At 38.6% G+C, this 26,147-nt stretch overlaps 1 protein-coding gene across 5 annotated transcripts in view; it reads right to left on the minus strand.

Moving 5' to 3' along the window:
* Nucleotides 1-403: 403 nt before the first annotated feature.
* The window catches only part of LOC121959524 (protein unc-13 homolog B-like), a 72,275-nt gene continuing 46,531 nt past the window's right edge, over nucleotides 404-26,147 (minus strand). For 2 of the 5 annotated variants that reach the window (XM_042508872.1, XM_042508870.1), the window contains 30 exons: nucleotides 25,860-25,906; nucleotides 25,013-25,091; nucleotides 24,727-24,732; nucleotides 24,038-24,112; nucleotides 22,714-22,933; nucleotides 22,376-22,603; nucleotides 22,103-22,244; nucleotides 21,766-21,935; nucleotides 19,387-19,502; nucleotides 18,511-18,674; nucleotides 17,800-17,950; nucleotides 17,550-17,618; nucleotides 17,159-17,248; nucleotides 16,767-16,904; nucleotides 15,608-15,738; nucleotides 15,324-15,409; nucleotides 14,119-14,245; nucleotides 13,871-13,967; nucleotides 13,581-13,724; nucleotides 12,960-13,037; nucleotides 12,570-12,647; nucleotides 7,665-7,753; nucleotides 7,415-7,561; nucleotides 6,466-6,586; nucleotides 6,285-6,338; nucleotides 6,048-6,125; nucleotides 5,264-5,411; nucleotides 4,653-4,745; nucleotides 4,375-4,534; nucleotides 404-2,923 (listed from right to left, as the gene is read on the minus strand). In XM_042508872.1, the coding sequence (XP_042364806.1) occupies nucleotides 2,638-2,923; nucleotides 4,375-4,534; nucleotides 4,653-4,745; nucleotides 5,264-5,411; nucleotides 6,048-6,125; nucleotides 6,285-6,338; nucleotides 6,466-6,586; nucleotides 7,415-7,561; nucleotides 7,665-7,753; nucleotides 12,570-12,647; nucleotides 12,960-13,037; nucleotides 13,581-13,724; nucleotides 13,871-13,967; nucleotides 14,119-14,245; nucleotides 15,324-15,409; nucleotides 15,608-15,738; nucleotides 16,767-16,904; nucleotides 17,159-17,248; nucleotides 17,550-17,618; nucleotides 17,800-17,950; nucleotides 18,511-18,674; nucleotides 19,387-19,502; nucleotides 21,766-21,935; nucleotides 22,103-22,244; nucleotides 22,376-22,603; nucleotides 22,714-22,933; nucleotides 24,038-24,112; nucleotides 24,727-24,732; nucleotides 25,013-25,091; nucleotides 25,860-25,906 (3,612 nt within the window). In that variant the 3' untranslated portion in view covers nucleotides 404-2,637. Of the gene's footprint in view, nucleotides 2,924-4,374; nucleotides 4,535-4,652; nucleotides 4,746-4,813; nucleotides 5,027-5,263; nucleotides 5,412-6,047; nucleotides 6,126-6,284; nucleotides 6,339-6,465; nucleotides 6,587-7,414; nucleotides 7,562-7,664; nucleotides 7,754-12,569; nucleotides 12,648-12,959; nucleotides 13,038-13,580; nucleotides 13,725-13,870; nucleotides 13,968-14,118; nucleotides 14,246-15,323; nucleotides 15,410-15,607; nucleotides 15,739-16,766; nucleotides 16,905-17,158; nucleotides 17,249-17,549; nucleotides 17,619-17,799; nucleotides 17,951-18,510; nucleotides 18,675-19,386; nucleotides 19,503-21,765; nucleotides 21,936-22,102; nucleotides 22,245-22,375; nucleotides 22,604-22,713; nucleotides 22,934-24,037; nucleotides 24,113-24,726; nucleotides 24,733-25,012; nucleotides 25,092-25,859; nucleotides 25,907-26,147 lie in introns of those variants that run through there. The other 3 variants (XM_042508875.1, XM_042508871.1, XM_042508874.1) reach the window with 2 other exon arrangements.

Consider the following 26,147-nt stretch of genomic DNA (forward strand, 5'->3'; position numbering starts at 1 on the left):
CTTTTAAGACAACTTACCCCTAGACACTGGCCATTTCACTGATACTTCCACATCGCTGCAACGCCAGATATGGTCCTATGCAGCCTCAGAGATTCCTCGGCTCTGACTGGTGCACTAGGAGCACTAGGAAGAGGCAAAGAGACATCATTTTTTTTCACAGATCATCTGTCTCAAATATTATTGTCAGGATATAGTAACAATTTAAACAAACATGACAATCTTTTTTTAAAGTTTCAGACTGTAGTTTACTGTGCACTTACCCCCAAACAGCTGAAAAAAAATGCCTCTTGAATGACATGACAGTACAGAATAACTTAAGTGGAAAACAAATAAGATCATATTGACACTGAATTTCAAGGAAATACACACATTGCACTAGGGAAAAAGAGCAGACAGACACAAATTATAGATACTTCTCAAATACTTTATACAAAATTCACTAATCAGAATGTTTACATGGTGACAATTACATTTCAGAGCAGTGACAATAAAAAGAAAACACCACTGATATACTGTACTTGTTAACTATTGCAGTGATTTAGTGAAAGTGCAAGGGTTAACAAATTTAGAAAATACAGAAATAAAAAAAAAAAAATCAAAAAGTGAACACTTTGAACTTGGCACAAGGAACATGTATATTAAAGAATGGCTATGAAACATGTATTTACAAGGGATCATGTACTGTAACAAAGAGGAATCTGGTTTCTAAAGAGTGTCATCGGTTTAAAAATGTGCACACGTCGAAGTTCTCTTATTAAAGCAACATCCATCCTTCCTTAAAAGCTACATTTTAATATTCTTCCATCAGTTAGAAACAAATTCACTGGCACACATTGCACTGTATATAACTCCTCCTGTCCATAAAACATCATTTAATTGACATTATTCCTATTAAAAGACGATTTAAGGGAAACATTTACAAAACATCAGTGGACAAATAACACAAAATATAACAGACTGCAAAGAAAGCCCAGTCTAGATACAGTTACTTTTGCAATATCATCAAAGATAAAAGTAGAAAATGATAAGGAACATCACTTGGAAAACTTATTTGTATCTTTAAAACTTATGGGCAAAGAAGTGGTTAAAACCTCATTGCTGAGGGCCAAAGCAAATACAAGGATTAAAAAAAAATAAATAAAAAGAAATACACACTATGTTTTTTTATTCACCAAAGTAAGGCCACTGATAGACAAAGCAGGAAGATGTATGTAAACCATAAGTAATTCTACACTCCTTATCGACTTGGCAGCTGAGGAGCTTGAGTTCAAATGTTCAGATATATATATATTTTTTTGGAAGATAAAGTTGTTACCTGAAAGTTCAACATGTAATATTAATTTACTATAAATGAACAAAAGACAGTGATCACTACTGTCAGTCAAGGACACAACTTTGTTATTAATTTCATAACAAAATACTAGGTTGTCACTTTATACTGAGGGCGTTTATCTCATTTTATAAAGAAACTCTTCAGTTACGCTGCAGTTTATGTGTAACACGCTGCAGCAGCACCTCATTCAGACTGTGCAAATACTCAAACACACTGTTCTGGCAAACCCCGGCAGTAAACAACATTTTAAATCATGGGCTTTGAAAAGCACAGACACAAATAAATACGTATAAAAATATAAATAAAATGTCTGCACCATCATGGTTACACTATTACTTGACTTTGTACTTAATAAATATGGCCAAAACAGGTTCACCTTTCACATACATTGTCCACACTGCTGGTCCCATTTGTAATTTAAATGATATTGTTGAGTTCACCACTTGAATTATACACTGATCATATGACTGTTGTCTTTAGTAGAGAATGGAAAACTTAACATGGCAAGGCACACATTTAAATGATCATTCCTCTACATTAAGGGGCACGATTAAGGGTTATTAGTTGAAGTACCTTCCTCTGAAACATTAACTGTACATATTTCCTCAGCATCACTACTTTTTAATAATCAACAGACCTTAAAAACTAGGACTGTCTCCTAGCTACCAGCCATTCGGTCATTAAAAAGAAATGCAGTGTTTTCATATTTACTAAAACCAAACAGTGGAGCTACAGTATTCGGGCATTCAAAAGACTTTTTTTTTTTTACTTCACACATTCACAGCTCTCAGATGTAAGGCATCAAACACATGGCCACGGTTCAAAGGGGTTCAGGTGGGGTTATTGCACAACAACACTGGGGAGGTGTGGGAACTCGTTTTGGCCCTCCAGCGGGGCCTGGTGTCCTCTGTTCCCTCGAGGCTGTGGCGTGCTCACTGTGCCACTCTAGCTGATGACAAGAGTGGGAAACAGAGGTTAAATAACAGAGTAAGTGGTCAAACAGCTGGCGAGTGTGGTTGAGTGAGCCCGTGTCTGTGTGGTCGTGTGCTGTGCAGTCGCTTGGTTAATAACGTGAATGATTGAGGAACAAAAACAGTGTCCAAAATACCCAGTGTGAATGTGACAGTGTGCCGGTGATCTTTGCAAGGTGCCACCAAACAGTCGACAGCAGCTAAGAAACATCCAAGGTCTAAGAAAGAGACCATATGGCCATCTATGGAAGATATTCCCCGCTTTTTGTAAAGGCTGTGAAATCAGCAGAACCTTCCATCCTTCTGTCTCTCTCTATCCCCCTCCTGCTCTCCTCATCTGCCCTCCTCAGCTGAGCGAGTTTCTGATTTCAGCCTCACAAACTCCTTGGCCACGTCATCGTTGGAACGCTGAGAGAGAATTCGCATAGCGGTGAGGCCCGTATCGTCCATATGGATGCGTTCGCCAAGTGGGCACCAGCACGCGCAGTTGCCTCTCCCCATGATGTCTCTTAACTGTATAACGGCCAAACCGACCACTCTGTCCGCTCGGCCAAAGCAGTAATCTTTGACGCAGACCTGCAATTCGTAGCAGTCGAAGCCATCCTCTTTACCCAGAACACTGTGGGGCGAGAACACAGAGGTTTAGGCATTCAGTCATTCAACACTGCAGCAGGTTAGTCAAATTAAACCTGCACTCAGCAAGAACTTTCTTTCAAAATACACAGATATGGTAGTGTCTTAACAAAGCATCCCAACCGTGACTTACAGTGGATGTGCTAGAGTTAAGTACAGCTGCAAGTGATATACTTTCTAGGGGCGTGGAAAACAATTCATACAGCATAGTATCATAATAGTTTTTCCTGAACAAAATTGTATGAATGCATGGCTGCAAATGAAATTTTCATTACATAAATAATTAACATTGCAAATACTGATAAAACTTTGTATCCTACAGAAATAATAGAATCAATTGCTTTTTCATAACACTAGATACATTTTGCTGGAATAAAAAAAAATGTTGAGGTGAGATGAACAGACTGAAAATTTTATACAAAATGTTTATAATCATGATGATATTGTAGTGTGACCTAAGTACCGTTATAATATGGTATTGTAGGGCCTGGTGATTCCCAACCCATATTCCACATTTATTAGTCAGTCAACAATTTCATAGATTCATCTTTTAGTCTTAATATCTTTTGCACTATTTTTTTTATTGTTTCATGTATTTATTTATGTTTTAATTTGTTAGTTTATTTGACTGTGCAATGCAAATCATCATAATAGACAAGTCATATATTGCATATAGTTAGCTAAGGCTTATTTGTGACCCCTGTTCCTAGAAAAGCTTTTCACGTTATTAAAGTTGTAATATATGCAAAAAGTTGTTGTACATTTAAAAACAAAACAAAGTAAACATAAAATATTAACAAAAGTATGAGCAAAAGATGGAAAAAAAGCCATTCACAATCTACACAAAATATATTCACTTTACTGTCATACATGTCAAAGAAAAGCATTTTGATTTGAGAAGCTGAAACCAGCAAACTTGTCATTTTTGCCTAAAAAAATCTGGGGGTAAAATAGATACAGCCACTATAAAATGTATTGCTTCTGCATCGCAAAGGCACTTATTATCTTAAATATCTTTACTGTTATTTTGCATAGTTGCAGAGTAACATTCTGTCCATTGACTAATAGATTTACTGATTAATAGAAAAATCGTTTGCAGCTCTGGATTTAAGTATGAAATCCAAACCCTGAACCAGCTGCAAAACATTACACATGGGCCAGTTTTTGGGGAACATTACCATTACTGATGTTGAGTACTGAAGGTCAAACTCTTTAAATATTTGACAAGGCACACAAACAGCTGAATGTATCCTGTACACAGACATGATATAAGGACAGACAGAGCTACAGCAAATTATGCTGTTGGATAGCAAAAATAATAATGACACAAAAAATAAATATTTCAATAAAAGATTGTCAAATATTAAGTGGTCAACAACTGTAAAACTCAAAATATATATATATTTTTTTTAATTAAAAAAAAAATGCAGTACTTACAAGTGGAAGGTCTCATTAAACTTGGGAGACCAGCTGTTATTCTTGGACTTGGTCTGGAATTTGCGTTTCTTGTCGCTGAGGTGAGGCCCGATCATAGTGATCTCCACAAAGGGTCGGAACATGCCGGATGTCTGCCATTTTAAATCATTGGCTCCTATCACTAAATATGCAAAAACACATCAAAACACAGGCACACACAGACAGAGGAAGCGGAAGATGAGAACACTTAACTGAAAATTCCCCATATTTAGCATCATATTCTGAAAACTCAAACAGACCTTTGACAGTAACTTTCCGCTCCCCGTTCCCAGGGTGAGTGTGCAGCTCAGTCTGGACAGACACTTCACCTATTGGCTTGTCCACGCCTGGACCTAGTTTAACACATAGCCAGAAACATGAATGAGCTCACATTTGACCCGACAAAGGTTAAAGATAAACTTTGATTCATAATGGTGAATCAGTGTGAGAAGGGGATGCAGGTGAAAAGGTTGGATTAGGGTTGACCCACCTTAGTGGCACAGAATGACAAAATATACAAAGACAGAGCATGTGAGGAAGGAAAGGAGAGCTGACAGATGATTTCAATGGAACCTACCCCTGCTGGGCTGTATTTTTTCATTGGGAGTTAACCTAATACCCTTTCCATTGTGCACTGGCACAGAGGCAGCACAAGAGATAAAGAGAAGACAGCAGCAACTTATCATCAAATTCCAGCATTAAAAACACTTTACATAATAAAAAAATACAGGCACAAACCAAAAAGAGGGAACATTGAGAGAAAAGCTTTGCTCATCAAAAACACACATAGTGCCCTCTCCTGGTCTAAAGAGGGAAATGCATTCTTCCTATTCCCTGTTAAGATGTATCATTAGGCACCAGTCTGACCTACCTTGTGCATGTTGGGTGGTCACAAAGGTCTTGATGAGTGTGTCTGTTGTCTGAGTGTAGAGGGACAGAGCGTGGCGTAGTGAGGAGAGCTCAGGACTTTTCTCCAGGAATGCCTTCTTCAGCCCGTTGCCTCCTGCATGGAAGTATTGCTGTGGAGGAAACAGAAAGCATACAAATGACTTGAGGAGCAAACTGAAGGTTTACTATGTTTTCTTGATGTCATGAGTAAAAGGTATCTTTAATGTAAAAACATTACTATATCCTGGTAATTCCTTTTTTGAACCTACAGAGCAGAGGTAATGTTTTGTTTAGTTTTAGTTTTTTTTTGGTTTGTTTGTTTGTTTTCAGTTTAATTTTAGTTTTCACAGTGGGCTTACCTGTTTCAGATTATACTATTTTAAAATTTTAAGTTTTTTAATTAGTTTTTACAAGTTCCAGTATTGTTTTTTTTTTTCATTATTATAAAACAAGGGACAAACATTTAATCAAGGGACAAGATTTAAAAAGTTCAGAATAGGTATAACAATACATAAACAACACTTTGTGAGGGCAGCACAGTCACGTAAATGTCCCACTTAGTAAATTACAATAATATTGCTACAGAGCAAAAACTCAGAGTTAATCATTTTGTATTTTTCCAAAATGATCTAGCTCCCTTGCTAAATCCTCCTTTGTAAAAACCATTTTACATAAGCTTTCAGGGTACTTGATTCATGGATGAATAGTTGATGAAGCTAATTTGACCCTGCATCCTAATGAAACCAAAACCTGCAGTATAAACTGACCTTGATCGTGTCTAGTGCCACATCCATGACAGCACACTGCCTGGGAGACAGGCTTTTAGCCTCCCCTGCCATGTGATCCTGCACAGTCGAATGATGAGCAAAGAGATGAGTTAATTCCACAAAAATAGATTCACATTCTCAATGAGTCATTTTGTGGTAATCTTTTTCGAGTTTGGTAGCACTGAGCCCCAGCAGGGAACTTATTAGTGTGTAAAACATATGAAGGCGTTATGATACCTTGAGCTTGGAGAGCTGACCCAGTTCTTTTGCAGCTGAGAGAATCTGTGCACCCTGAAAAAAAATAGAGTTGTGCAATTTCATTTATGCTCTTAAAGGTCAAATCCCTTAACAGTATGTACAAAAGCTGATGCAAACAAGAAAATATTAGATTGATTATGTTGAACAGTGTTTAGCTTACAAAGGTGCTGCCCTGTGGCAGGACAATAGTCTTCTCCAGGCTGGTCATTACGATCCTCCATAGCTCCTTGAGCACACGCTTCAACACAGTCTTCTCACATACAGTGGCAAACAGTGTGAGCCTGCAAAATGCATACGCACAGATACATTTATACTCAAGCTGATAAGACTTAAGGACCACAGAAAGTGCCGGAGCATGTTAACTTTTACTGACCAATCCCAAGTCATGCCCCCTTTAATTACTGTTGCTAGGTTAGACAAGCTTGACAAAGAGAAATTTTGAAGCATCATTGTAGTTTTGGGGAAGTTTTGGTCTCCAGATACTGCTGAACCCTGGGTGCTCTTGAGTGTCATGCTAATCTTTGGTTATAGGGAGAGAGAGACTGCACTCTAGGCTGAAGAAGTGACACATTTACAGCTTACAGCAAGTCCATAGGATACATTCTCTGGTTTTTGTCTGATGCCTAGTATCGGCAAAAAATGTTGCACATTTACGACCCATCATTAGCGCCATTAGCTTGTATATTACATGAATGCTGCTGTCACACTGAACGTGCCGTTCAGCCTGTTAAAACTTTCAAACTTTATATATAAAACAAACTAATCATCCAATGTTTGTATTTAACAGCCAAATCTGATTCAGCTGGCATAATTCTGAGACGGATAGAGCTTTGACTGACTTTTGGTCCACTACCTCATAAGAGCCTCATTTTTGCAAAATACTGAGCATATGATTAGATAAATGAGACTTGGATGATGCTGCAAGAGTTGTGTGTGAGTTTGTAAACAGATGTATTCATATAGTTTTGTTGTAGCTGAAGGCGATCTCCTATGACTTAAATACGTCAAGAATTTCTTCAATCACCAGAGGCATGAGAGAAAAACATTTTCTTCAAAAATTCAGTGTAGCACTGGATAACTATCTGATATACTTTAATTCATCCACTCACTTTCCATCAAGGAAATCCATGAGTGGCCGTAGCATGGTGTCAGAATCGGCCTCCACCTGGTTTTTGTTGCTGGCGTTGATCTGTCCTTTGATCTGGTTAAGCAGAGATGCCATCTGCCGCATGCAATCATTGATATGGCTCTGAAAACTACAAAGAAAGAAAATTATCAATCAAGACAAATGTCTGCATCTACTTTAACTGTAAATGTAAGTATAAGCGTGTGTCTGTCTCTAGGTCAGGATTTGGCTACCTGTTCCCAAATGTACTGCTGAGATCATCCAGCACGTTGTTCAACTTCACCTGCAGGTCGTTCAGTAAGTCACTGGCCTCGGTGTCCATCTGCAGAAAGGCAAGCAGACAAAAATCAAAGGAGTGTGTTTGTTAGAACAGGATTGAGGGTGTTGCATTTAAAAAAAGTTCAAAATATGTCAACTCAACCCAAAAACTTGACAATGCAGAGAAAATATTCTTGACAGAGGATGTGTGTGCCTCTGGGGACACAGCACTCTTTAACAGCAATTCATAAAAGACTTTCATTATTCATTTTCGCAGCTTTTAGCCAAAATACTCCAAATTACCCTAAAAAGCCTCACTTCAACACAAAGGCTAGAAGCTAAGAAATGCCAGCTAAAATGTGCAAAATAACTTAAAGAATCATCTAATTACAAGAAATGCATGGCGGCATAGCCCGTCTGTCTGGCTTCATACCAAAGGGATGACAGAGAAAGGTTGTTTTGTAATGTACAGGGTTCTAAAACATTTTCATGGACAAAATTTCAAAACTTTTCCATAACTTCTCAAGGACCCATAATACGTAAAAGAAAGAGAGAGACAGAGCAAGGGGAGGAACTGAAGAAAGGAACATCATGGTAATCAAAAAGTCAAACATCAATGCATATAAGAGCATCTTTTCGTCAACAGCTACAGAAAATAAATTGGCGGCTACGATACGTCACACGAAGTTATCGAGGAAGGTCACCGTAACAATTACATTACACATGACAAAAAACGATGACATTTTCAATTGCCAATTCCTTGACTTTTCCAGGCATGGAAAATAAGATTGGGAACCTGCATGATTTTCCAGGTTTTATATGACTATGGGAACCCTTGATGTATATGCATGATGCATGATATTTGATATTTTGCTGATGTCTGATATGCCGATATATATAAACTCAATGGTCTGACAACCCATATCAATTTTGATATAACCATTTTCCCCACTTAATTTTAGTGATCATCAAGTCTCCTCTGTAGTGGAATTAACATCATATTAAGCATACTCTTATAATGAACGTGCACCAGCAGATGAAGACATGAAATACATATAAATAAGATTTTCAATGTATGTAATATTCATTAATTGCGCAAATAAGAGGAAATATTTCAACTTAGAGTCTTTGTTGTGTCAAGTTCACTTTGCCAATTACAAAAAACAAACAAAAATAAAACAGTTTATCATATCGGCAGAAATCAGCATGTTGGCTGATTTCAATATTTCATATAAAAACCGATATCTGCCTATGCCAATGGCATGCCAATATCATACATCCTTAATATTTTATGCATGATTGCACTACGTTAAGAGTTTAGAAGTCAACACATACATCCAAGTAAAACCCACCTTTCTCCCAGCAGTCTCCAACTTTGGGAGGGAACATATTGAAAAAAAAAGTTTAATACTGCAGGAGATGTTTGTCTTACAAGTCTCACAAACACAGGGTGAGGGAACAAGTAGGAAAGGGAATCATCTCCAGTATACCTAACACAGGTATACTGTGGCATCATCTAAATAAGCAGGGCCTGCAGGGGAACTAAGCCATATGGATGAAGCCATGGTTTGGCTCATGAAGTCAATGATCCAATGGCCTTTTGAATCATGGCCTGTCGGGGTCGCACAACACCATTAGTGAGGAGAGACTGAGACGTTTCTGCCAAGCAGCACAAAGGGAAGGCTTCAGGGAAGAAAAGGCAGCTAGAAATGGATTGTTTCTAACGTGTTCTGCCTGAGAATATTTTTATGAGCATAGGGATTTTAATATTCATGAGTCTGTACACTCACCCTCTTATCTTCAAATGTATTTTCAGTCTATGACAGCACAGACAGGTGGGGGGTAACACAAGACATCCTCAATTAACTGTCGTTTCCCATTTGGAAATGAACTTTTATTTATGTTATAATGACTACAGAGGATCGATTCTCATTATACAAAGTGCTGTGACTGCAGATACCAGCATGCATGTGACATACCTTCTCAACTGATTCATCCATCTTTGCATGGTGGATTTTTTTGAGAGAAATAAAAATGAAAAAACGGTTTTGTTGTATCTGTATTGCTTGAAATTAAAATGTAAATAACATCAAATAGTGCAATTTTTTTTCCAGATTAGAAAGAAAATGCTGTATTTCTAAAACAAACACCCACCTTCTCCGTTTCAGTCTATTGCAAAAAAAAAAAAAAAGAAATACAAAGAAAATACAAATTAAAGAAAAGAAACAGACAAGATGTTTGTGAATAACCTTTGTTTTAGGAAAAATGAGTGACCAGTTTGGTGGAAAGGTCAGGGGTAAATTCAAGGTAGAAATCACCACAGATGATGTGATTCAAACTTCATACAATAAACTCCACCATGACAGTGATGTTTTGTTTGAAAAGGACTGAGTATCATTTTGATGTTGCTGTGAATAGGAAACACAGGGCAGAATGACTTGGGCTTGAATGATAAAACCGCTTTAGACTGCAACAAACCTCAAACCCATTTTTCTCCCCTTCTTCCCCTTCTTCCCCTACTTCCTCCTCCTCCTCACTCTCCTCAAACTAGGAGTGGCAGTGAAAAGACAACACAACACCATTAAGCCTCATTACCACAAGCATATTCAAGAAAATTTGTACTGAAGATGATTTCTCCTCCTCCATTTCATGAAAAAAAAGTGTTGCAATATTTAATTTGCAGAGATGAACATATTCAATATATGCAGACATGCATTAAAAAACATGTTTGCATATACAGGGCACTTGCCTGCAACGCTAGCATTCTATTGTCGTGCTAGAAAAGAGAGGAAAAGCAAAATTTTGACTTCACTCTTCCAAAAAATACATTTAGTTAATTAACATTACATTCTTCAAAGGCAAAATGCAGTAAATACATATTTGGTCAAAACTGATTTAAGACCATTGCACTCACTGTCAGTGACATAACCAACTACAGAACTACAACCGAAGGGCCACATCAAGTAAAAACTACCTGGTTAGAGAGCCAGAGTTAACCTTTGCTAAAGCTACAACCAGTTTCCATGGATCGATTTTTTGCTGGTGGTCAGCTGAATCCCAGAAAGGTGGGAAAAACACTCCTGTAAGGGTAATTAGGTTAGCATAACTCAGCTACCGTCTCAACTTAGTCTCCAGTGGATTTTATGTGATCTGTTGTGGTTGAGCTACCTTTAAATCAAAATATTATACTGAGGTCATTGTAAATATTAATAGTACTTGGACAGCCAGTTTTTTTTTCTTTTTCACAAACTACTTAAAATGAATGAGAAAGCTGAAAGCAGCAATTCTAGTGGTAGATATCGCATTTCACTGTTGCCAACTTGGCGACTTTCTTGCTATATTTAGAGACTTTTCAGACTCTCTTCAGGACTTTATTTAAAAAAAAAAAAAGCCACTAGTCCGCCGCTCTTCTACCAGCAGCACATGGTCTCTCCCTCTCCTCTTGCACAGTGAGCAGGCAGTCAGTAGGTGTGTTGAAGGCAGGAGAAGAGCAGACTTTGCTCACAACAGAATTTGGAATTTAGTTTTAGTGACTTTCTATGGTCAACTTACATTGACACTCTTGCTCTCTTGGTTTGAAAGCACAAAAAAGTGGGTGCATTTAACTATGAGTGCCATAGCACTCATGCCATTCAAATGTATTGGAGGATTTTTCTATTGAATCTAATTTAGTCAAGTTAGAATGCTTCAAAACCCTAAATGCAAATGAATGTGGCGTCACCAATGTGCACTCATTCATGCTCCCCCGAGGATAAATTTGGTGATCTGCTGATGGCTCATTCAGCACCATCACCAGGTCAATATTTTCATTTGTCCAAAACTTGGTTTACAAAGAAACACTAGCAAAACAAATGGCATCCTATCCCAAAGTTACTGCACTAGAACAGTTAATCTACTGTAAATATTAAAGAGGGATCTAAAACATGCTACTATTAATGAATCTAATCTGCTATCACCCACAGCACCCACCAGAGCCTTTGCCTCCCCATCCTCAGTTATGACCTGCTGTCCGAGCCAGGGAAAGAGGAAAATAGTCAATAAAGTACATTAGTACACACCATTAAACTGATTAAACAACCAAAATACGTACTCTAATATGGACAGATATCTGCCTGTATCAGCCCTGCTCAGACAATGATTAACACATACCTCCTCCTCTCCTGCCTCCTCCTCCTCTTCCTCCTCTTCCACCAGTTCATTTTGCTTTAATGGTGAAGTGAACACACTGGTTGAAACTTTAGCTTCATCATTTAGCAGCTACAATCCAACAACTACTAAAAAAATACACTACAGCTACAATAAATAGGATCAAATTCTCCATGCAAAGGCATGGTGGGGATGGAAGCGGGTGGAGGTCACAGCTGACAGAGAAGCTATTGATCGTCTTCACTGTAGCTACACTAAGGACACTAATCGAGGACACGATTTAATTGATGTAAGTCTCATTATGCTCTAGCCTATGAGGAAGCACAGTCTCTAATCTCTGTCAGTATGGATCTATGCGTATGTTTCCAATGATAACATCACATCAGACATTGGGACCGCATATAGACCTTTTAAATAACTTTCACTTTGGTCTTGTTAGGGGTCAAGACTATGTCACACTCCAGCACTATCAGCCATCTACTTCACATGCTCTCAACTAAAACGACTGTTCATACCTGGGCTTCCTCTGTTGCAATCTGATGCACGAGAGACACAAATACAACTATTGTACAAGTAACCACCCCGAGAATATGTACTGTACTTTCCATGCTCTAGTAACAAATGTGAGTTTGTTTTTATGAACCATTAAGGCATTAACAGTGTCATACTGGTATTGTCAACCAACCAGTATGATGCCATAGCACATCATCTACTCCTTTGTCCTTTACACTTACTTGTTTGGCACCCATCGACTCAAACATCTTCTCCAGCTGGATTCTTAACTGCTGCACGTTATTCATCAGGACACAAGGCTACAAGAGAACAAAGGATATAAGATTACACACATGTAGCAGGAACTCTTCAGCGTCTTCAGCTGAGTGCAATCGCTGCTGTGTACAGTATTTAGTATTCATTTATGTAATAATTCAACTTTTGAAGAGGTGTCAAACTCCATAATGTGATTGGATTTATACAACACATTATATAGGATGTGAAGCAAAAAATGTAAATTGATAATTAACTATCACTAACCATGTCAGTGATTTAAAAATGTCTGATTTAAGTATGTAAAGCACAGATGATGGCATGCGAACAAGTGTGATGATGAAGTGTGAACAACTTACAATCTTCTCTTTGTCGATATAAGAAGGAAAACTCTTGGTCAGAATGGCACTGTACTGCAGAAGAACTTTGCCAATAGTCTGTAAAGAGAAAGGGGAAGAAACACAACTGTGTGGAACAAAATTTATAACAATTTAAAATCCAATTACTTATTTCTCATAAAACCCTTTCTTGAGGGGACTGCATTACACTTCCAGGGAGTATGCCCGAAAGATCTCTCCAAACTATGATTAGAAACATCCCCAAATGTCCAGTAATACATTCACTGGCATGCAGGAAAGCAAATCCCAAAACGCAAAACTGTGCTGTCCCTCCGTCCCCCAGGAGGGGAGTTTTATGTCCAATTTAAGATGTCTTTTTAATGAGAAAATATCAAATTCCCTTTGTAAAAGTGAATTTCCCTCCAGACAATGATGTTGCTGTTTTGCAGCTATATGATCACTGACAGTCAATTCATTATCAAATTTGGTAATTGTAGACCCAAATCCACATGCTTCATGTAGTAAAGCTACTGTGAGTTCAAAGCGACAGTTCTTTGCTGTTTTCCCAAGTCAAATCCTTTTAAAATGTGACTTTCCTGAGTGTAGGTTTTAAGGTTTCACCATACAGTGAGGTGGGTTTACCTTGGAAAAGCGGCGACTGTACTGAGCCATGACGTTAGGGTCGGGACATTCCAGTTTCTTGATGATCTCAAAGCTCTGGTTGAGCTGGGTGAAAATGTCCACCACAGAGCAGGAGAACAGAGCGTGCTCAGATGTCTGCTGGAACTGAGATGTAGTAGAGTGGCAATGGGAAAAACACCAATACATAAACAAGACTTAGTTATAAGAGTTAAAAAATACATGCTATAAAAGAACTTCCGAAGCTCATTTGCTAATATTATGTGGAAAGAAATGGATTTTGATTGCCTTACTCCGTCTTTCTTGTCTCTCTCTAAGGCTCCATGCATAAATTCCATAGATACATCCTCATTTTCATCCAACCACTGTAGCACAAATTGTAGGAACCATCTGCAAGGGAAAATAAAGACATCCTGAGTTATTTCTCTAAATTTATCTTTATTTTATTGGTATCATATCCCTAGCACTACCTTCGTTATCAGCCAATTTGATAATCAAAAAGAAGCTTTTCAAAAATGATTGAACAAGTGAAAGCACTTACGATGGGTAGTCAGGAACGACGCCTTTAAAGTTTGGCAGCTCCTTGACATATTCATTGTAAAGCCACTTGACCTTGAAGTGCAGGTTCATGTAGTCAGTGCTCTTACACAGCCTGTGCTTCTCGTGCTCTACATACACAAAGAGATGAATCGCCAGTGAGCATTCTAATGAGTCTGTGCAACTTTCATCTTCGTTTCACCCACACCAAAAATAATCCTAATTTTAAAACTATAAGATGGATTCACTTTTCTTTTAAACTATGTCTTAAAACAAAACTCACATACCCATATGTGTGTTTGTCCTCCAATGGTCCTAGACTCAAACAAAGACTTATCCTATTTTATATTTTTGCCAACAGCTTTATGTCACATCACTGTGACAAATACTCTTGTAAATTATCCTACGAGTCAGTACTTTTTGTGCTTACATATACTTTTGAGCTTTAATTGCAATGTCTACAATGAGACCATGTTTTCAAGTGAAACTTGATTTTACCTGCTGCTACTGATGCAACTGCAGCTGTTTTCATATGAGCTGAGGATACGCTCATAGGAGGTAAGTGGAAGAGTTTTGCACAAGTTTAATGAATAGCTCAAACATAACCAGGAACTCGAGTATCTTTTTAGTGACCTACTGAAAACTACTACAGCTCTTAAATTTGAAGTATGCTTTGGTATAGTGCTTCTGAGGCAAAATCTCTCAGGGCTCCATCTCTGAACACATTTTCATCCCTTTTTATATTAATGCAGATTGAAAATGAAGGGGCCACCACTTCTCTGCAGTAGTATGTGAAACAGATATTTCACAGTGATAGTCTCTGCAGAGGACTCATCTTGAGGACAGGGGCTGGGATAAAAGCTGACTGCCTCTGGGGAATGGTGCTGCTGTACAGTACAGTAGAGCTGAGAAAAATCACAGTGAGGCTCCTGGGAGACATAAGCAGCTTTCAAACCCTGCACAGTTATTATTTCATTTTTTCACTTCCTCTATGCCACTGCGTTGATTCTACCCCCAAATTTCTCTACTCTTCGGGCTATTTCTAGTTTTATCAGAGCTTCTCTTTGACTCATTTTTACCCTCTGATCCTTCAGGTTTTCCCTTCACTTCTTGCACATAAAAAATATTTATGAATACTATAACAAGTCTACGGTATTGCTCCACAGGAAACGACAGAAACACACATGTAAGTACCGGGTATGACCATACCTTCCATAGCATACTTCATGTCTTGAGCGAACAATGTCCACATGACCTCCGCTGACACCTTCCCTACGTTCAGTTCTTGAGGGAATCTGAGAGAGAGAGAGGTAACAATTTGACAATGATCAGGTGTTCTTAACATCTGGAAAGTACTAAAGACATTTCCTCCTCCCTTCAACACATTAGAAATGAAAATCAGGAAAACTGTTCAACATTTATTTAAGCTGTCTTTATATTTCCTGCAATTCCAAAAGTAGTAAGGATAAAGGGAGTGTGTGCTAATTACTAACTGGTTGAGCACTGGTGTGTAGGAGTTCCTGTCCTCCTCAATGATGGACACGATGAGCATGATGAGTTTGGGCCAGAAGTCCAAATTCTTGATGCTCGGACCCTGCTCCTCTAAGGGGAGCTCCTCTTTGTTCTGAATTGGAACAGAACACAGTCAGTCACAAAAAAGAGACTAAAACAGAATCAGTATAGTGGTTTTTCTGCTTAAGGGGACATGTAGCCACTATAATAGCTGGTAAATATGCTCGAGGTAGTTTATATAGCAGTTATAGATATTATTGTCCCCAGTTGTCTTGATTTGATTAATCGGTTTGTTTAAATGGATATTTTGGATCTTTTTAGGTCAGGTTGTATGAGCAATTTATCCATAGCCAACATATAATGTACAGTAGATGTTGGTCCACACACCCTGAGTTTGGAGAAGCAAATAGGAGTACTGACACATTGTAGACTGGGTCAGCAGTTAAATATATATTAACCACCTAAAAGAGTCCCACCTAAGAGAAAAATCAAAATCAATTTAAGTTTAGCTATATTTAGAATATTTTAGAAAAAATATTTAGAAAAACAGCAATTTACCATCACTGAACACAGGAGGTGCTGGTCTACTGGTCCTACTGCTACCTCGAACAGCTAATTAATTTGTTATTGTTTGGCTTTAGCGTTTTAAAGGGTTATTTCGGATTCACTAAGGTCATAAAAATAACTCAAACACACAAACTGATCTAGGCAGTGGTAGACCAGTATCTCCCATGTTCAGTGAGCTTAAATTACTGTTTTTGTCAATGGACTTTGGTAGTGTTGAAGAGAGCATAGATAGGGAAGTGAAGCCATTACTGGCCTTTTCATTAACAAGCATGGTCTGTAGCAAGGTAAAATGCTGAAAATATCCTAAATAGGGCATACATTTAAAGTGATATTGATATCTTAAGGTGGTTTCTGTGGTACTTCTGTCTGCTTCTCCATACATGGGGCATCCTTACAGCCATCTACTGTATGTAATACACTGAATATGGATAAGTACCTTATACAACCCCAATTCAAATGTTCTAAACTACCCCTTTAAGTGAAGAGAAGGAGACGTGAAGTATTTACTTGGCCTTGCAACACTTTTACTTCCTAATGCAGCTGCCACAGTTGAATAATTAGCATGTGACTTACCGTGTCATTAGGATGGTATTGTCTGCTGTACAGCTCGTGACAATTATTGAAGATATAGTCGTATGTGGAGTTGAGGCAGGCCTTGACACAGTCCCTCACCACCTGGCTGGCTCTAGGAGGAGACTGTAACTCCTGGACCTGAACACGAGATGGATATGGCAACATTGGAAGTAAATGAATGCTGACATTCATTTACAACTTGTACAGTACATGACAACTGGGTTACCTTTTACAAGCAAGGTAAAACATAGAATACTGTGCATCTAATTTATGAGGTGGTGAATTCCTGGCCACATCTATGGCAACATATCCCATTTAGAAATTAAAGGTAACCATTTACTGAGATTCTACAGAAAGCAACTACAATAAAAGATAAAATACACTGTTCCTACCTTCATCCTGAAGAAGGTGATGCTAGTTAGAAGGTCCACGGTGGATTTCAAATCCTGCAGGCGATCCTTGCTGCTGGCAGGAAAGTGGTTCTGCAAAGGAAAAACAAAGTTTAACTATTTAATTTATTTTACTAAATTATTTATAATCAATGACCATTAAAGACATATGGTACTTATTAACCAGGGCAGCATTCTGTTTAAGACTGCACATCTGATTTATGTTTTGTCAAGTAGCTCATGTTCACAGCTATTGACTAGACTTTCCTAGGCCATGGGAATAACATATTGGCATATTGGAATTCTTAATTCAGGTGGTGTTCCCCTTTGACGTTTGACAGCAACATCTGGCATTAATAGCAGAGCTATGTATTTAGTACAATCAGAATCTTACCCTGTATGTCGAGAGGTCAATGCGCAAGGAGTTATGGAGCTGGTCTAAAAGCTTGACAAAGCGTTCTTTCTGTACGGTGAATAAAAGAAAAAGGAAATGATGAGAGATTATATATGAGTATTAAATGGAATAAAGACTTGAAGACAAACTCCAGAGAGAAAAGAGAGAGGCTGAATGTGTTTATGTATAACTAGCAAAGAAAGCAAGAGAGACACATTTGGGTATGTGTGTGTGCTATAGAAATACAAACCCCAAAATTGGACGCAGCAAAGCGGTCGGAAGCGGACACATTGGTGGAGGCGGTTGTGTGGGCGTAGAAGGCATTGATATTGGCCAGCAGGGTGCTCATCACTGCAGGAACGCCGGGACACATGTACTTAGACGACAGACAGGCAAAGTGCCTGCAAAGATGAACACAGGGAAAGCTTCATAAAGACCCGGGCGGCGTCTTCTTACTTCCATTTTATCATATGTACAAACAAATTTTTCACTGTCACAGAGAAAAGGTTTTGTCAAAGCAATGCGGGCATACACTGGGAAGAATTGTGCCTTTATTTAGTCAGCCCCTTTAGTCCTCTCAGGGGTCTTTTTTTCCAAACTAATGAGCCCTATTAGGAATGGCCATTTCATCTGCCCATCAGTTAGCTGGCGCGCTTAGGCTGAGGGATGGCCCCATTGGAGTGTGCTTTCTGTGAATGATGGGCCAAGCTAACAGGCATCTGTATGGAGCATGACATTTCATGGAGACAAATCCATCCTCAGCCCATTTATAATTGATTTTCTTTCATTTGAAGGCCAACAGAGAACAACGCCGGCATTGAGAGGCACTTTGATGTGAGAACTAAAGGCAGAAAGGGAAGGTGAGGAACAGGAGGGGCGATGAAGAGGTAACATACATGGACAGGTAGAGAGAGAGCAAAGGAGAAAGTTCGTATGTCTCTCTTGGAAATCTCAGACTCACGTCATGGCCTGGTAGATTGCCTCTATTCCATAGCGCATCGCAAATTCGTCCACTATTTCCTGTGCCACATCATCATAGTAGACTTTCCAGGCATCGTCTCCACGAGCTTCTGGGATTTTAACCACACCTTGGCCAAGCATATCAGTGGAGTGGTGGAACAGGTTCTGTAATAGGTAGAAATATTGAGTTAATTTGAATGAACCAATAATGATGAGTATATTGAGATCTATACTCAAGGAAGAGTTTGTGAGGTTAAAACCTTTTGGCCAGTCTGATTAAGGGGTTGTCTCTGTTATAAAGAAAGGTTATATACCCTAAAACCCTCTTTTAAATTTGATTTGGATTGGTTTTTCAAGGTAAAGGTTGTTTTATATAATCTCTACAAGAGCATCTTTGTGATTTTTCAGACTTTTTCAGACCCTCCGATGACTTTACTTCTAAAAAAATAACCCACTTCCACCACGACCACAGCAGGCGCAGCCTGATGAGCTCTCATTAAGATAGAAGACGAAGCTCTCGGTATGGCTGCTAACATTTCATTCATCACCAAAATGTGGTTACCTTTAATAAGTGGAATGAGACAAAAACAAACTGGAAGGTGAGTTGTTTTCCTGCAGTGTTCAAAACCCTTTAACAGTAAGAGTTATGGCCAATGTGCCACCTACAGCTGAATTATATTCTAAATTCATTACAATCTGCAAGATTTTTTGAAGATCAAAATGCACAATGTTTTCATATTATGAGTAATCATGTTAATAATTGTGATTTTAATACTGAGCGAAATTATTCTTTTTTTATGACTTTTGCCATAGTCTAGCAGCCCTAGTTCAGGTTATAAATGGAAGCACAGCCCATGTCTTCCACACAATCAAATACCTCGTGCAAACAGGTGTACTGCACGTGATACGGAGCCACTTTTTCCTCTCCTTTGATCTCCACGTTGATTTGGAGGCGAATGGCACCCGACACGGCTGACTTGTCTGTCCTCTTCTCTGTAATTAAACACAAAAGCAGTCATGCAAAAACACATCCGTGCAAACACACACACGTACACACGCTCTTGATTCATAACTCCAATTTAAATGTGTGGCAAGGAGGCGCACAGAACCAGGTCTGCTAACACAACACTAATTACAGACTATTAACGTGGCAGTTCTATTGTAGGGGGTTCTGTTTCTGCAGTTTGATGGCAGAGCAGAGCGGGCAACGCTAATAGAAGTCCTTCAGCTGACAGAGGGGGAGACAATGGCAGTGGGCTGTATGGATCCGTGCTTGATCACTAAAGACACTTGAGCCAGAGCTTCTCTGGAGGTGGAGTGCTTGGCGGCTCACCCCTGCTATTTGCCCTGACAGGCACATCATTAGGGGTAATTTGTACATGTCGGCGGAGCAGTCGATTTCCGACTGGAGTGCAGCTTCTTGATAATCACACTTCAGGAGGAGAAAGGGTGAGAGTGGGGGGGGGGGATAGAGATGAGAGAATGTTTGAAATGGATGGGACATGTTACATGACTGACCTTTACATTTGCTTCCAATTCAAATTCCTAACCACTCCTAACCAAAGGATTATTTTGTTGATTGAATGAGCACTTTGCGTTTGTCAGTTTACCAGAAACAACAGAGGATTTATAGCCACATTCATATTGAGTGTCATGCTGCTCCATTGGATGATTTATTAATGCCACTGTGAAGTCATTTTCTGCACTTTAATCAATTAGAGACGAGATGTTTATGCTTAAGACGTGAGCGCCTCAATCTAACACACTGTAAAACATGGGTATGTAAAAGAGAAGTGCTTTAAAAGGCTAGAGATCAATGCAATATGACATGACATTTGGGGTGAGTAAATTCCTCACTTCACTCCTGGGATTAAGCTGATGTCTAGTAAAAGCTGTTTGACAACACACGAGTAATTTTAAAGGTAACAAAAAGAGATACAGAGATAGTCATTCAGAACTTAAATTCCAAACACAATTTGGTTAGTCTGCATGGTAAAAAGGGATTTTTTCTCTTTTATGTTTATTTGTGATATTCAAACGAAGATATTCAAACCCAGTGGAATAGTGCTAGGAATTATATTAAAACATGCATTTTTGTCAGAATGCACAAAGAGACTTCATGGAATAAGCTTACAAAGCACAGCCATGCCCGGGGGCCACTCCTTGCCCATGTGGAAAAACAAAAAAAGTAGCTGCAGGAAAAGGAGATGTGGCTAATAAGGTTCAAACAAACAACTGCCTGGACTTTCTGAAGCGTCACACAAACCCCAGGCTAAGGGAGCTGTAAGCCTGGAGCTTAGAAAGCTTTCACACAGGCACAATCCTGGTTACCCCTGAAAAACAACTTAACACAGGGCTTTAATTTGTCATTATAAAATGGAGCTATTGGAATTTGCACCACATTTTTCATGTCCATTCACACAACATCTTTATCACGCCATCAGTACTTGTACACAAAAGCTTGGTAACCACAATTACCCAAAACTTGAGGTACATAGCAAGCTAGAGAACCTAAACCGATAATGTGTCCAGAAAAAAATTGAAAAGGAAAAGTTTGAAATGGTCGTGGGCAGAAACGACAGTGCTCCAAAGATTGTGGTCAGAAAACTTTGTTTAAGACAAACTTTTTGGAACATGCTGTGACAGAAAAGTTTTCCACCATCTGTCTTCATGTCAGTCTTTCCTTTCTCCACTGTTTTGTCTCTTTTTGATGTTTCAGCACCACTCTCACTTGAAGCCCTGCTAATGGCAATATTTTAATATTGCCACCTTTTGTTAAAGAGTAGCCATTTATAAACGTAGAATGTAAACATTAGTCGCATGTTCCAATGGACATTTAACCTTAGGCTCGAAAAAAGTGCAGCATGAATCAACATGGTAAATAAGGAACAACTTGCCTTTTCCCATTATGCATGGGCCTGGAATAAGACATGTTTATATTGTTATCTATTCTTGATGAACTAAGGGGTTGTTTTCTCACCAATAAGCCACCAAGTGACTCTACTGCTGCTATTATTTGCTTTTCTCCAGGTGGTGCGGTCTTTTCTGTGTAGAACAAGGCTGACAATAACCAAACAGCTGATGGAGAATCTGCACCCTCTAAACATGAATTAACAAGTTTGTAAGTCTGTGATTGAGTTATCACCTAGTTCTATTACTGTAAGTGCTAAATAAAACAGACCCTGTTTCATGTTTCTCCTGGTGTACAAGAAGTATACTTCTGACTGTTTGATCATAACCAAGGAAGCATACTGACCCAGGTTGTACCAGACATCCATTTCTCCGCTCAGCGTTCGAACTTCAATTATACTCTGGCCCAGGAAATCATCAGATTCCCTCTTCAGACGCTGCTTCACCCTAGACTTGATGTCATCGTCTTCGTCCCACACACGCACTTTAATTCGGTCTGAAGAATTGTGGCACTCACTAGTAAAAAACAGGGAAAAAACATGAAAAATAAGCATGGTATAGTACAGTACAGAATTTAATAGTATAGTACCGGATAAAATTAACAGGATAGCATTTAATATAAAATAGAGTTGGACTTTGCATTTATACACACATTTTATGACAAATAAATGTTGGTGACTTACAAGTGGAACTTCTCCTCCCAGACAGGATTGAGATTGCCATAAATGGTCTTGGTTCTCTTCTTGGTCTTGCCCACCTGAACAGTGACATATGGATCACTGGATCCTGTCTTGTCCTTTGCCTGAAGTCCTTGGGCACAAACGACTATTGCGATGAGGAAGAAACAAAGACATTAGACACAACCATTATCATTGACAAGAATCACTTCTGGCACTGCTGAGGATCAAACTTTGGAGTTGAGGATGAATTCATTAACTTTCTTTCAGTGGGATCACCTGTGATGGTAATCTTGGCCGACCACTTTGAGGTTCCATCCAGTACGCTCTGCTTGATGGTCTTCATCTGCTGTGCATGGATAGCTTTGCTGATGATAAACACTTCCCTAATAAGTTCAAAGATTTCTGGTTTGTTCCTCTCCCTGATCTTCATCCTGTCCTTCATGGCCATGATGATATTCTGAGTCCGGTCTTCAGCTCCATGCTTAGAACTCTTCTCTGCAGCACCTACACATTTTAATAAAACATTGACAGATTAAAATATAATTAAAAGCACTATGTTGTTTTTACTGGTAGCAGTGCATGTAACATTTAAAGATGTTCTGGGCAGTACTCACGCTGTAGACAGTCAGCATTCAGCAGCTCTTGGCACTTCTCATGGCACTTGACCCCACACTCAGAGCAACGCATGCCTTGGCGGGCGATTCCCCACAGCAGCCCCTCACACTCATAGCAGTAAGTAGGTGTCGTGGCAGTCCACACCTCGAAGTTGTGTGGAGTAGTGCAGGATATGGGGTAGATGAGAGCCTGCAGGGTCTTCTTGTACACATGGTTTTTCTGTAATAGGAGACATCTTTTTTAAATGCGCAAAATTTTCAATTCAGTTACAGAGCTAGAGACGGCAGAAAAGAAAGAACCCAGAGCACCAGGTAACATATAGGGTCTACCTGGACCTTAGGTTTTGAGACCCAAACCAGGAATAACCACTTAAGGAGTATAAATAATTAAAGAATGAATACATGTTCAGACTTCATGATGACTTCAAAGGTAAGGAGTCAGCACTTGGCTCTTTTGTTCACCATACAGGTATATCTGATTATATTATACTTTGGTGCTCACGGTTGCCGTAAATTGAACTGAACAATCGAACTGTAAAGAATCTAACTGAGCAATGAGTGACCTAAGCCACTTAGAGTTGTTGTAAACTGGTTGCCTGCAGGTGTTACAGCAGCTTGCATCACAACAATAACAACAAAATAAGTGACTATGATATACAACTAAATAAAAATACACCTGAATAATTTACATGACATACAGTAAGATGGGTAAGAAGAGTACTGGTATTGCATTGAATGGCATTTTTAGTAGTGATTTTAATCACCAGGTTTTTCAGGTCTAAAATGTGAGGAACAGGTCAGTTGGACATACACTTAGTTTGGCCTGTAATATCTCCACCCAAAATTTGGAGAGGTCATTTTTATAAGTTTTTTGTTTTTAATTATAAGGTTCAAATGGATCTAGGGACAAATTTCCAGGGTCTATTTGGGTATCAGTCTATTATTTTGGACCTGTGAAGACTTTTAACACAATTGTGAAATGTGTTCTATTGAGACACTGTCACACCATAAAAGCAGTGAATTTTAAAATCACAATATTGGATAATATAATATATGGTAATCCTTGATTTGAAGATTCCATAATCAGCTGCTGTGTGAGGGAGCACACGTTATCCATTAATGACAAAATTAGCAGTTCAATCTAGGGCTCCACCAGTCCACTTATCAAAGTAGCTGCCACCAGTTTATAAATGTGTGTGTGAATGGGTGAATGATGCCCTCAGTGTAAAAGCGTTTTGAGTGGTTGGACGACTACAGAGGCAGTACATAAATGCAAGTAAATTTACCATAATGAGACTGAGAAAGTTTATGGTGTTTTACTAACCAGCTCCTCATCCTTGATTGAGGACCGAGCAGCCATGGCAGATGCGATCCCAGCCTTCCTGGCTTGGACGAGAGACTGAACAACAAGTGACAAAGAAGGTTTTAGCTAAGTTAGAATTTGTTATACACATAAACATCCCACAACCAAGCACACCTCAAAATATTAGTCAGTATGGTTAAAAAGGTGGTGTTGTAAGGGTGGTGAGTAGGGTTATTTTTTTCCCACTGATGAATTCTTACCAGATGATCAGAAAAACCCAAGTGAGTATTATTAGTTTTAAGCAACTAATAAAATGGAGATGATCAAAACAAAATCAAGTTAATAATAAAGTTATACCACTATCAACACTATAAAAAACACTAAAACCATTTTGGTGGATTTTTGTGGAAGTGTTAGTAGAGTATTTTACCATTGCACTTATATTATTTGTGGCTAAGCAGGTGAAGAAAAATACAAACCAAAAGGTGGGGGAATGGTTTGTTAATTGTATATTTTAATGGCAATATCAAGTAGGAAGAAAAACTACCCATGATTAAAAGGATGCATGCAAATGTTTTTTTTTTTGTATTTGTATTAAACAAAAAGTTTGCGATCAAAGAGATTTGAGGCATCTATTGCTGTATTTATCCTACTTGATATTTTTGCACTCTAGCAGGAAAGGGAGTGGCAACTGGGTTCTATTAACTTACCATAGCCTGACCAAGGAGAGTGAGTGCATTCGAGAGAGTTGGGGGGAATAGTTTCAGGTTTAAGAGAGGAGGGAGAGAGAAATTAGCAGGCGGATTTTCATATTGTCTCCATTTGTTGATAACAATCTCATCCCAAATTCGGCTCAAAGGTAAAAAAAAGAACTGTGACCTCTGTGGTGGTCTCACAAATAGAAAGTTGTGCACATACATAAAGGAATAACAAAACAAACAGAATTACATCTTACACACAGTATATATAACAAAGAAATGACAAGTTAGTACTCACCACATCGCTGACCAAGGGGATAGGTTTCTTTTTACGCAGGTCTGGCATGCTGTCAATTCCATACAGACCAGATCCGCCACTATGCATCAAGAAAAACAGCATAAAAGTGAATGTAAACTCCTGAAAGTCCTAAAAAAGTCCACAGCAGGACATTTTTACTGTAATCACAATGCTCAAATAAATAGTTATATTAGCAGGGGTCGGAATGAGTCAATGTTTTGCAAGTCACAATTAAGTCTCATGTCCTAAACTTTGAGTTTCCTAAACAACTCATAGTGCACTTTTCATTCAGTGTAATGCCCTTTTAACAACAGAGCGATTATATACTACGTGTACAAAAAAGTATGCTTTTTAAAATATAGATTTGTTTTTTAAAAATAATTTTGACTGAAATTATCGATGATAAAAGTGGCGCTGACATTGCACTTTCACAACACATTCAGTAGCACTATTATCCAGTACCTAGACAGAATTAACTTTGTATTTTTCTGTCCTGTCTTGTCAGCCTTTAACTCCTTTCATATTGGAATGTGTCTATAAATTTCTGTTCCCAAATTGGCTTGGAGGAAAGTATCAAGTATTTTCACACCAAAATGCTAAAGTCCAAGAGAGTCACTGCTGTTAAGTGGAGTTGCAAGTCTTTTTTGTTTTTATTTTGTCAAGTCTAAAGTCATCAAATTTGTAACTAGAGTCTGACCTTAGTCCAAGTCATATGACTCGAGTCCAGACCTCCGCATATTAGAATTAAAAGCAAATTTATTGCTACCTATTAATTAAAAAGTCCAAAATGGATACTTAAAACTTTGTTTAGCAAACCACACTTTGGTGTTAACTTTTTATGACTTACCCTGGTTTGACCCAGGCTTGTCGAGCATTGGGTTCTTCATCTCGAACCTAAAAGATTTCAAATGTGAGAATTTAGGCAGACTTACAAAGGCTGACACAGTGGAGTATATCATGGGAATATGGAGGTAATGGAACATGGTTGAGTTTCACCTCTCTGATGTTACAGAAAATGCAAAGGAAAAAAAGTGATGCTTTTGAAACACTGGATCAAATAGTTGTTGCTTAACTATTCATGTGTAAAAGATGCCATGTAGAATACAATAGTGGACGAACATTACCTAGATACAAA

The sequence above is a fragment of the Plectropomus leopardus genome, chromosome 20 (assembly GCF_008729295.1).
Source record: "Plectropomus leopardus isolate mb chromosome 20, YSFRI_Pleo_2.0, whole genome shotgun sequence".
NCBI classification, from domain to species: domain Eukaryota; kingdom Metazoa; phylum Chordata; class Actinopteri; order Perciformes; family Serranidae; genus Plectropomus; species Plectropomus leopardus.